The 12,604-nt window shown below is 39.1% G+C and overlaps 1 protein-coding gene across 2 annotated transcripts in view; it reads right to left on the bottom strand.

Annotated features, from left to right (window-relative positions):
* The window catches only part of PTPRK (protein tyrosine phosphatase receptor type K), a 634,437-nt gene that overhangs the window by 225,539 nt on the left and 396,294 nt on the right, over positions 1-12,604 (bottom strand). For both annotated transcript variants that reach the window (XM_075554571.1, XM_075554572.1), the window contains exon 7: positions 9,039-9,332. In XM_075554571.1, the coding sequence (XP_075410686.1) occupies positions 9,039-9,332 (294 nt within the window). The remainder of the gene's footprint in view (positions 1-9,038; positions 9,333-12,604) is intronic.

Below are 12,604 nucleotides of genomic sequence, written 5' to 3'. Positions count from 1 at the left end.
CAGGGGACGTTTTCTGCCCCAGAATGACTACCAGGGTGCCATTAACCAAAGCTAGGATATTTATGCAACGGATCTCTGGAAGCATTTTTACCACTAAGACGTAAGTCAAAATCGATTCAATGGCAGTGAGTTTTGACTGAGAGCTTGAGAAAAACCCTGTCGACTCGAAACCACCAGGCCGAAGGTTCAAACTCATCAAACTTTGGGAGAAAGAGTTATAGCTCCAGAAATCCTATGTGGGGTCACTACTAGTCAAAAGAGCCTAGCTGGCAGTGAGTCTTCGTTCCGGTATGGTTTTCAAGCTTTGATACTTGAATTCAAATCTTACTTTATTTATATTTTTGAAACTGTTGTCAAGTATTCACAACATTTTGTGAATATACACAATTTGCCATTTTATATTCAAGTATGTAATCTTGTGATGCTCATCTTACAACATTGTGTGACCACTTGTTGCATGCCTATCTTTTTAATAATACCCGGGGGTTTTTCTTCTAAAGGCACTCACATCACTTTAATTTATAACACTATTAATCTATCATTTTATGTATAAACCATCTCCACTTTCTAATATCACGTAAAAGACCTTGGACCTGCGAGAGAAAGCCATGCCATTTCATGGGATTGATGCTGCTATTTAAATCATTACCACCAATCAGCTTTATAATGATATACAAAATTCATCTAAGCTAAGGCACTTCATGAGAATATTAACAGATAAATAGTGTCGTTTTCACACTACTGAATTCTTTTTAACAACAAACTCAATCAGATGAAGGTGCTTTATACTAAGAGCAGCTCAACTTTATTTCATAATGTTTATGACATATCTACTACTGTCATCTATATTAAAAGGACATGTTAGCTTAAATGAAATGTGTCATTAAACAGCATTTCCCTGAGATAAAAAAAATGTAAAAAATTACTTTATATTTTTCAGCTTTCTCAACTGCTATGGTGAGAGTGTTAGGGTTGTACAGAATTAGCATTAGATGGCATGTATCCAATCATGTCCTCCAAAGTCATGTGCTAGAGTTCTAGCTTTGTATCTGTGATGTAATCATATTTGGGAGTAAAGAATGAGGTCCTTTCTAGGTTTATCCTTAACCTAAGCACTTCGGAGTGATAGAAGTGTAGACACAGGCGCCAGCACGCACTCACAGGAGAGGGCAGGTGTCAGGTGAGAACTGCCAAGGACCTAGGCACACTGTGGCTTGGGAAGATCAGAAGCTTTGCAAAGAACCAACAGATGAAGAGCCTGAAACAGATACTTTAGATTGGGACTTCTAGTGTCCTTGACTGTGAAAAACACATTTCTGTCTTTGGAATTAACCTGACTGTGGCATTTATGTATAAACACATGTCTAGCTCAATGGTTCTTCAAAAAGTTCAGGATACACTGGAATTTAAAGGAACTGGGATTTTCCCATGAACTTTTTAAAGCACCCATGGAAACACACACATACATATACATCTATGGAAATTCAGAATACCATTTTCTTACAGTTCATGAACCCAGAGACTTATTGAAAAATTACTACTCAGGGTTATAATGGTATCTTTTCTGTAAAAACTTTTGTATACAGATAGGTGGAGAGGAAAAAGAAAACACAAGTCATCCTCATAGTGTCCTGATGGATACGCATCTATGCATCGTTTCATCGTAAAGAAATAAGACTCAGGGCTTAGGGGCCACAAGTCATAAGTGGGCACTACTCAGAAAAGCAAAGATGGGTTTCAAATGATTAGGAAAAATTTCTGATTGGGGGTGGGGTGGGAAGAGGAGTCAATATACCTGGATTTTCAAGTATTGGGTATTTTTATTACATCATTTATTCTTCTTACTTTTATTATGTACCAGATTGCCAGTTTGTAAAAGTAGAAATCCCAACTTATTATATAGTATCTTCTGGTGTCCTGAGTCTGACCTTCAGTACACATTTGTGAAATAAGGAAATGTTCTATTAAATACAGAGTCACTCTTGAAATGCTGTCCAATTTTTAACAACGATTTTCTCCTCTAAAACCACATTATACCAACACTTTGCATATATGATAATGATCCTGGACAAACACATATGTGAAAAAGAAGAGTAATTAAAACAATAAAACTAGATAACCTGGAAGACAGCTTTTAAATCCTTATTAAAATAAACTTTTAAACATGACAGATGGCAATATTTTCCAGAAATTCATATTCAGTTGGGGAAACAACGTTCTACTCTGTCTTCTGAGGTACAACGCTCTTGGCAGTTACTCAGGAAGCATGTGGATCTCTGACACAAAGAAGAAGAGTGTGAGAGAAACGATGCCCAGAAGATGATGTGCTGGGTGCGAGCTGCCATCCAGTCCATTCCCCGCCCTCCTGCCAGGGGCACAAAGGGGAACTGCTCCACCATATTTGTCGGGTTAAGATCGTTTAGATAACAGATGACAAGCCAAGCTCAGCTTCTGAGAGCCCGTGAACGAATTCAAACCCTCAACCTTTGGCTAGCAGTTGTATGCCTCACATGCCCCACAGGAATTCCTACAGAAGGGGAGAGTCAACATATTTTCTTTATTAAACGCATATTTTTATGGTGTCTCACATTTTCACAATTTTCATTCATCTGCCCTCAAGTTAATAGTATGATATTTCTCGATACAAAAGTTAGTGGACCCGAGTTCATCAGTGCTCCACTCCGTCCATCCACTCAGAACCTACAAGCTATCAGCCATGCTCGTCCCTGCATTAAACATCTGATTTCCCCTCTGATTCTGACTTTATGTTCTGGTCTTTACTGACTCAAAAATTAACTATTAATTGTGAATACCCTGTTTAATAAGAGTTCTTCATTTCAGGTCACAAAACAGCTTCGTCCTCTCAGTGTGACCATCCTGCTCCTGTTGAGTCCGAGGTTCTTAATGCATCACTTTGATCGCACCTCGGCATTTTGGCTAAGATCAAGTGAAGTATCATAATGCATGACTCTGATTGCATTACCTCTGAAGCACTAGTATTTAACCTTGTGTAGTTAATGATGGAAGAAAGCACTAAAAGTTTTGCTGAGTAGATGAATGATTTTTATAACTGAAATATTCTCTTAAAGATTCTAAAATGTCTGTGATTATTCTCCAAAAAGAGATCTATGAAAGGATTTTCCCAGTGTCAATTTTAAGAGAACTGAAAATGATTTCCTTTACTTTCTAGTGGAGACTTTGATCTTTCATTTTGTGTGTGTGTGTGTCATTTGCCTTCAAAAATTCTATTAAATTTCTTTTAAATTATTAAAATTAAAGACTATTAAGGAATATTAAAGGCTTAAAGTTCTTGTTGAAAAGAAACAGCAAAGCTATAAAAAGACCATCAACAAGCTACAGGCCATTGAGGGGGAACAATCATGGTTCTAGCCCTCCAAGTTCAATCGCATAGTAGGCCATGCTGATGCTGTTAAACCCCACCAATTCTCAAAGCGCTGTTTATGGTGTTATAACCTCAAGGCGGACTGTCATTGATAATGAGTCTTTGTGATTGAAAACTATCTTGGACCACAGCAAAAATCAATATACGGTTCCATTTTGCTGATGAAGCCAGAGCCAAAAGGCTCAAATATTTTTCCTCACCTTGTGTTTTTGAGTATACGCCTGAGTATAGCTTTGTTTTTTATCCTCCATTTTGGATTTAGGAGAGGAAAAAAAAAAAAAAGCTCTTTTAGTAAATGCTTACATTTAAAATGAGACGCTTTCCTTTTCATTGCTTCATAGAAAATTGCCAAGAGCATTGAACTTCAATATCAGAGTCCAGAGTAGTTTCCCCAACTGTGTAAATATATTACGTTCTGGACACTCTGAACTATTGACCTTCCCTATGAGGGAGATGCAGCTAAAACATCGGTTAATCATAAAGCAGTTCTACCCTGGTCTACCAAGAAGCAGAAGGCAATTTACAGGAGCAATTTTAACATGTGATTGCCAAAGCATGAGATGCAGACAATTTCTGATGATGGCATATTTGATTTCCATTTAATAAGAGAAAGAGAAACCGTTTTCTTAGCTTCTATACCAGATGGCATACCCAGAGGAAATAGACACACACAAGGGAGGGGGGTGGGTGACAGAAAACTTTCCCTAATTGTTCGAAAGAGCTTTTGAATTATTATCCATTAAGACAATTTCACATCTATGCTTGTTTTAGCACGTATACAATGCCTGCAGGAGCATTATGTGAACAAAAATGCAGGTCAGAAGATATAAGCCGGCAGTGAAATAATCACACCGCTCAGGTGCACAGGGAACCAGGCAATGGGCGTAGGTGGCATCAGCCACCAGAGGCTGCAATTACCACCGCTTTAGAAAGTACACAAAAAACAGCTTCGGCAACCAAGTAAGATATTTTCTGAAAAGGATCAAGTAAAACATTTTTTATTCTTCCTTAGCTATGTAAAATATTTCTAACATAATATGGTTTTAAGTATGAAGTACACCATTCAATTGTCCTTTCAATAAGAGTGAAGTCAAAAACACCCTGCTATATTTCTCAAAGAATAAGTTAGGGATGCAAACACTTTTCAAAAGGCACATGCCTACCAGTTTTACCTATGGCACTGTTATTTATTCATACTAGTCCAAGGAGGGAAAAAAACGGAACAAACATTCTGTGAGTTAGGAATCAGAGAGAAAAGGCGTCAGACTTTTTAAGTAACCCATATGTGTTGAGTCCCAGCTACCCAGCGGTCGGACCCTTAGAAGTCACCACCTTTAAAGCAGTTAAAATACTGGGTATAGAAATCAAATAATGCAAGAAATCCACCAATAGCGAGATTCTAAAGTAGTGCTAGACAGCAATTAATATACAAATCTATATTCGGATTTGCAAATGCAAAATTTATTCATTAATACAAATACATTAAACCACTTGAACATTATTTACCGATTGATTTCCACCAAGTAACACAATTTACCAAAATTAGGAGAAAACATCTATCACTTAAAGAGTGAAAATTTCAAAATACTAAACAGCAGTATATAGGTAATTTACTTTTCAAAGCCCAAACCAACCCATATCTACGAAGTAACTTCTGATTCCCAGGGGACCTGTGGATCCCAGGAGAACTCTCTGGTAGGTTTCTAAGGCCGTCATCCATCTGGAGAACAGAACGTCACATCTGTCTCCTGACACATGTCGTTCAAATGACTGGCCTTCCAGGTACTAATCAAGCACTTAACGACTGAACACACGGAGGTCCAGAGGAGAAACTGTCGTGTTGCTGGAATGTTAAGTGATTACAGCCTTTGGAGTCGTCGTACTTTGTCACGACATGAGTTAGAAATGACTCCACGGCAATGAAAATGGGCACTGTTTCTTTTTAAGTGGTACAAGGATTAAATTCTTGACGGCTAACCAAAAGGCCAGCACTTCAGCTGCTGCATTATGGCAGAAAAACCTGGAAATCTGCTCCTATAAAAATTGTCGGGTTTGGGTGCCATCGCGTTGGTTCCGACCGATGCAGACAGAACAAACACCGCACAGCCCTGCGCCAACCTCGCAATTGTTCCTGTGTCTGAGTCCACTGCTGCAGCCACTGTGTCCCTCCATCTCATCGAGGCCCTCTTTTCCTGCTGGATGTCCTTGTCCAGCAACTGGTCTCTCCTGACTACACGTCTCCCCCGACAATAGTCTAAGAAACCCTGTGCGGCAGTTCTAGTAAGAGCTGTAATCAAGACAACGGCACACAGTAACAGGTTCTCTTAATTGTTCAATAAACTTAGAAATTTATTGCAAGCCCATTCATTTACTAAATTCACTTGCATGACAAAAGCATGCATGTGAAAGATCACCTTAACAACAAATGCTGACACTCAAGATGGTGTGCCGGTGAGGAAATGGGGGACTCGCATCTGAAGCCTCCAGCAACAGGGTGCTGGGAATTCAACCCGAATACATACTCGAAGCTGCCTGATGCAGCAGGGGCCAGACCGGGTCCTTCTTCAGCCTAGTCTTTATCCTATTCTGAAGCCAACATGCCTCTGCTGGCACTCTTTCTCCGCTGGGTCCCATAATCCTTTGCAATGTCCACACAGAAATCACAGTGGGTATGATTATGAGGTTTCTTGGGGAAACTAACAGGTCACACATGCCTCAGTCTGATCCTTAGCCTCTTACTCGTACAGTTCCTTGGTCTCAGCTCTGCTCTGGCAAGCGCCATGGTGCTCCTTCGGTGTTGGCATGAGCTCACCGGGTATCTAGTCGCGCCATGAAGGCTCGCAGCTTTCTTCATTCTGTGGGCTCAGAGGCCGATCGCTCTGTGCCCTGGTCTCTGTGCTGTGGCCTCTGGTGCCTCTTTAGCCGCCGCCACTTCACTAGTCTCGGACACACTCCACCAGTCTCTCTTCTTTCTGCGGGTCACGCGATTCTCTCTTCTTCTCCCCAAACGGCGCACCAGCTCTACCCAGGAGAATGGCAAAACTGACCAATCCTTGAGTTAGAGGCCTCTTTGCCGCATGTGCATGTCCCCACCTATTCCCCGGGTAGGAGTTTCAGAGACTACGGACCGGAGACCCACGGTGAGTGATTTCACTTCATCACAATTTGGCGGAGCCAGAGGTTGCAGTGGATCGGCCATTAGGATGTCAACGTCCCCGTGCTGAAAGCTAGTGTCATATAAATATCTTGACATTTTATGATATTGGATGACATTTTATGAATTACATGATATTGATCTTCTTTTTGCTGATCATCTTACGGCATAAGACAGTCTCAGGCTTTCTCATTTTTAGTTTTACTTCCCATGGTAGAAAATCTGTATCTCAGGCTAGTTTCTCTAGAGAAACAAAACAAATGAAGCTTATATGTGTCTATCTAGAAAGAGGTTAATGTCAAGGAAATGACTTGAAAACTTGTAGAACTTATCCAGTTCCAAGTCCATAGATCTGGGTTACTAGGCTTCTTGCTGCTGACACAAAGGAATCAAGATTGATGGGTCAGATGGCAGGCTGTTGACAACTCCCCAAGATCAACAGGCAATCTGGCAGGCCGCTGGCTCAAGTCCACACAAGCAGAAGTGAAAATGACAAGTGAGAGTAAGCAAAAAGGGAGCGACTTTGGTCAGAGCATCTTCATATATTGCAATAAGCCACACCCCTGAAGAAACTCTGTTTTAATTGGTACGAGATCTCATCAGGAGGTTTACAAATCTGAAAGCGGTGAAGAGTGGACGCTGTTACTATCACTCAGCCCTCACTCCTGCAGCGCCGGTGATGCTCCAAACATAATGCCTCACCGCACGTCACGCTCTCGTTGCAATCTCCACGTGCTCCCACCCCAACGGCCAATTCCAAATAATTTCCAAGTTAAACAAAACTGCGGTGCATCAAGCATGCATATTTAAATGCTGATTTTGATGATAGCAAAAATTAAGAAGAGATGAAATATTTTTTAAAAAGTAATTTTGAAATATGAACCGAGAGGAAAACTGCTGAAATAATAAGCTGCCTTGATGACTATATAGCTCATAATGATTAGATGTAAGCAAAAATGTGAGTACAAAACGTAAGGAAATGTTCATAAAAGGAGATGCCATTGGTTATATATTAATGTTCGTGTAGGTTTTACATTTTTGGAGAGAGACTGAGTTGCTTCTCAGTTTCACGCTGTTCTCCCAGAAATTATTTCTCTAGCTAGATGAGACTGTATGATCAATGTGCCTTTCACGGAAAAAGGTTTTCAACAACCAAAAGAAAAAACTATTGCAAAATTTTCACAGGATAAACTTAACCTCACAAAAAGTTAGAAAACATAGCAGGTGATTCTGGCTGTACCATAGAGCTTTACCCAACATCTTCTAGCTTATGCTGTTTTTCAACCACTTAATAAAACTTTTGACACCAATCACAAATTAAGGAACTCTGTTGTATAAATCTAAAAAATCATAATTGAGCTATTAAAATCGCATAAAAATTGAGCTGTAGCATATCAGCTAAATGAGTAGGTGTGACTTTGACTTTAGGTCAGTACTTTGACGAGTAGCCCAGCAATATTGGAAAGGGTAAACAGATGTTCAAGAAACAACCTACCTTATAGGCAGTTCTATTTCTAAGATCCTCACTAAAGAAATCCTCTTCTGAGGTCTTCGTTTAGATTTTAATTTTCGAACTTAAGTCATTAAATATTCAAGATACATAGATCCATATACTAACCTCTGCAGGTGCTTCAACAAATTGCACGACAGATAAAAGGGCCTCTTTAAACTAAAAATTAAACTAACAGCTACCAGTAATAAAATAAAAATTTTCTTTTCACTGAATGAAAAGAAAAATCATCTCAAATAACTTAGATTATTTAACTTTTAATGATGTTAACAAATAACTAACATGTTTCCTATTATTCATACATGGACAGGATGTTTGTTAACAAATGCTTTTTGCATTCATTTTTGTTATGTTCTATGCCTTCTCCATATATTCTTGTATTCACTCCTGATCTAAAGTATGCAAGGACAACAACAGAGCTACACATTTCAAGGATATCTTCTCTGTGTTCTGCAGGTGGGTGCCAAGCTAGTGAGCCGGGGGGATGTCTCAACCACAGTTTTCTTGAGCAGAAGATTTTACAACCTCACCATTATCCCGATTTCACTTTTCTTGTCTGAGTTATGTTACAAGATATAGCCACTACAATGGCTAAAACTTAATTATTGAGGAAGACAATTTCCTAGGGATAGAAAAGCATTAAGCGTTTGCTGGAGCTGCAAAGGTCTCTCTCAATACTACTTTCCCTGGAATGTACTAGAGATTTTGGCCACAGCAAGAAAAACGAAATTACCATGCAAGAAAATTACTATAGAGTCATAAAAATATTGGAAAGATAACAGAGAAGCAATCACACTTCATGGAAACCAGAAAAGGTCTGATATAGTCAAGGTGGTGATTTCCCTAGTTGACAACAATTCTTAGCATAGTGTGACAGGATTACATAACAAATAAGGGGCATTGTTTGCTAAGTTTCCATGTCTTTAGCTAGATGCTGTTGAAAAGCAGAATGGTCCGTTATTCAGTCTTACCTGCACATTTAGTTCTCGTAATCAGTGGAGGACCTGGAAGTCCAGTTCCACCTTCTCCAGGTCTTGTAAGTAGAACCCGGATCTCATATTCAGTATCTGGATCCAAATGCCACAGTTTATAAGTTGGTGCATTGACTGCGTGGGTCTCTGTCCAGGATCCTGATGTCATTCGGTACTCTACTTCTTTGAGGATAATGGGGCCATCACCAATGATGGAGTTGGCATTTAGCTGAATCAGCAGATAAGTAGGCCCAACACCAAGCAGCTGAGGAGGAGCAATGGGTCTTGGTGGTTCTAGGAAAGATGAACATGCAATCTAATTAGTCAAAATCCAAAACACTATAGTACATCAATGCAAGTCACCGCCATCCAGTTCATGCTGACTCACAGCGATCCCACAGGCTAGACAAGAACGTCCCCATCAGGTTCCCAAGGCTGTAAATCAAGACAGAAGCATACTGCCCTATTTTTCTCCCAAGGAGAGTCGACAGGGTTCAAACCACTGAACTTTTAGTTAGCAGCTCCGCACTTCAATCACTGCACCAGCACCAATCCTACTCAAAAACATGGCTACACGAATGTCTCTTAAAGTTACAGGGCTCACTGAATGACTTATTTCTCAGTACCTGATACATGTTTATAAAAAAAATATGAGCTAGACGTGAGCGATCTGATAACCATACCCTTTAAGTTTAAATACTTTTGCTGATGGCACAGGACCGTTTTCCTTTAGTAAAACATGGTTTTCCAGGAGAAAAATTTCTAAAGACACAGGATACATAAAGAAAAAAACATTTCTTTGAAAAGAGCTTTCAACTACATTCCAGTGTTTGAACATAGAGAAATGGTGAATTAGAGCCTATTTGATACTAGGTACTGAAATTAATAAAGGGCTCCGTAACTCTAGCTCCATTTACATGTTTTGCCCGTGGGGAATGCTCTATCCGGGAAAAGATGTCCCAAGCCCATTGTGAGCAGGTCAGGACTTCTCTGAAGTTCTGCAACAACACGTATCAGAGGAGCCAGAGACTTTAAGGAAAAGACAACTTGCAATGAATTTTAATGAAGCAATAGTTGTTCAAAAATAGATTTAAGAATTATTTTTAAGTGCTAATGCACATCACATAATAGAAAGCTATTAAATGCAAGTAATTAGATCAGAGAAGGCACAGAGAAGGGGAGTTAAGCACTTCGAGCCAAGATGATGAGTAGCAGCTTCAAAAAATTCATGGAAAAAATTAAAAGATATGACAAAATAATAATTTATAAATTATCAAGGGCTCATGAGGGAGGGGGGAGCTGGGAGGGAGGGGAATTAAAAAAGGGCCTGATGCCAGGGGCTTAAGTGGAGAGCAAATGCTTTGAAAATGATGAGGGCAATGAATGTACAAATGTGCTTTACACAACTGATGTATGTATATGTATGGATTATGATAAGAGTTGTATGAGCCCCTAATAAAACATTTAAAAAATCAAAAGATATTGGAACTGTCCCATAAGCATTTCTAAGTGCCCTTAGATTTTTTCCGTTTTAATGGCAATGTATGCTAAGAATTTAAAAAATTAAAAGATGTACACTAGCAATTTTTTAACATCTCTGATATAGTTTTACCTTCTTTGATGGAATTTAATAAAGCAAAGATTCATCTGTATACCTTAACAGTATAGTTTCTAAGTAATAAATTCTAAGTTACAAGCACAAGATGTTTTGTTGGTACAGTAGGTAATGCATTGGACTGCTAACTGCAAGGCCAACAGTTTGAAACCACTAGCTGCTCCATGGAGGCTGGGGGGTGGGATAAGGTTTTTCACTCGGGTAAGGATTTGCAGTCTCAGAAACCCCGAGGGATAGTTCTGCACCGACCCTCCTACTGGAACGCTGTGGATTGGAGTCGACTCGATGTCAGTGAGGAGAGTTAGAGTTGCAAACATCCCCAGCACAGGCGAACCCATGAACAGCATCCTACAGAGGTCAAGTTTTTTCTTTAAATCTTAAAGCATGATAGATATGTATTGAGCAGCTATTAATTGCTAGATTGTTCTAGATATTGCATATGAAGATATCAAGTCAGGAAGGCGCAGGCACAATATTTAATCAATGAGTTCATTATTTATAGAAGAGTTATATATGGATGTGGTAATAAAAATGTTTTAAAATGATAAGGAGAGGGAGGCTATTATTATACACCACTTTTCTTCTACCAAAACACACATAAATAATATACCTTACTCTCATCAATAGTTATGACTCAATTATGATAATAGCTCTCGAGTGACTAGTAGAACATGAGGGTAAACAAAAAGCATTGCTATAAGAAAATAAACTTTTATTAAAGTTTTCCACTCCCATAAAGATTTCCAGTCTCAGAAACTCATAGGGACAGTTCTGCTCTATCCTAGTTCAGGATTGCTCTACGTTGGAAATAACAAAATGTGAAGCTATTGTTTCTTAACACATACATTGTTAGGTCTATGTCCTTCTGAAGAAGTTATTTCCCTCTCTCTCACGCTTCCACCCAGATTTCTGTGCTCTTGAGTTTATACGATGTCAAGGTGGAGTTTTTAGCATCCCTGAAGGGCTCAAAACTATGTCCTCTAAAGGTTCTTTGAGTTTACACAACAAAAAGTAGGCAGACGTGGCAAGACCTGGGTTGGAGGGTAGAGGAGAATGGTGTCCTGGTGTAAACCCCACAGGACAGTCTTTGCTCTCCTCTGAGAGTGAGCTGGTTCACTGTTATCAAGGGAAAAATTAATTTCTTAGTCCAACTGTCCTGGTCTTCTCACCAATCCAGGTTTCAATTTTCATCCTAAGCAGTGCATCTGAGGGAACTTGTCTGCAGTCATCTGCTGATTGTAGAGATATACTTACACATGTTTTGTTTGCAATAAACCCGCACATGCATGAACTGGAACCCTTGAAATCACCTTTGACTTATTCTCCTATGACTTTGTAACTTCACTTTCTCATGTATAAAATGAAAACTAAATTTAAAATACTAATAAGTGAAAATAAGAAAATATACTCTGTGTAAACTGTATACATATAGAATTACTTATATTCCATAAAAAATTTCTATCACCTAAGTCATACATGTTTAACAATAAAATCTACTCCAATGTTTTGTAAATTATCTTAGCAATAGTGGTTAAGTTTATTGTCTACTGAATATTTTTCACAAATACATTCAGTGGTGAAATTATTCATAAAAATTTAGAATTATCATATTTCAAATAAGCATGTGGATAGCATGCTGCCATATAGATACAACTATTGGTCTCTATTTGTCTAGCTCAAAAGTGGCAGAAGTCTAAGAAGCAGAGAAGGATGGGAATATAGCTGTTCTTCAAAGGCTCTCTGAGACCAGAAGAATGAGTGAGTGCCCAGCTACCACTATGAATCATTCCCATTAAGATCGCAATAGCTTGACCTTGATGGAAAAGAAAACATAGAGCAGAAATGTTAAATTCTCCAAGAATTCACACTTGTTGGAGCCACTGAGACTGGAGGAATCCCTGAGTCTGCTGCTGGAAAATGCTCTTCAATCCTTAAATAGAAACATCCCTTG

This window comes from Tenrec ecaudatus, chromosome 7 (assembly GCF_050624435.1).
Source record: "Tenrec ecaudatus isolate mTenEca1 chromosome 7, mTenEca1.hap1, whole genome shotgun sequence".
In the NCBI taxonomy this organism is placed as follows: Eukaryota; Metazoa; Chordata; class Mammalia; order Afrosoricida; family Tenrecidae; genus Tenrec; species Tenrec ecaudatus.
This window is presented reverse-complemented; position numbering and strand designations above follow the sequence as displayed.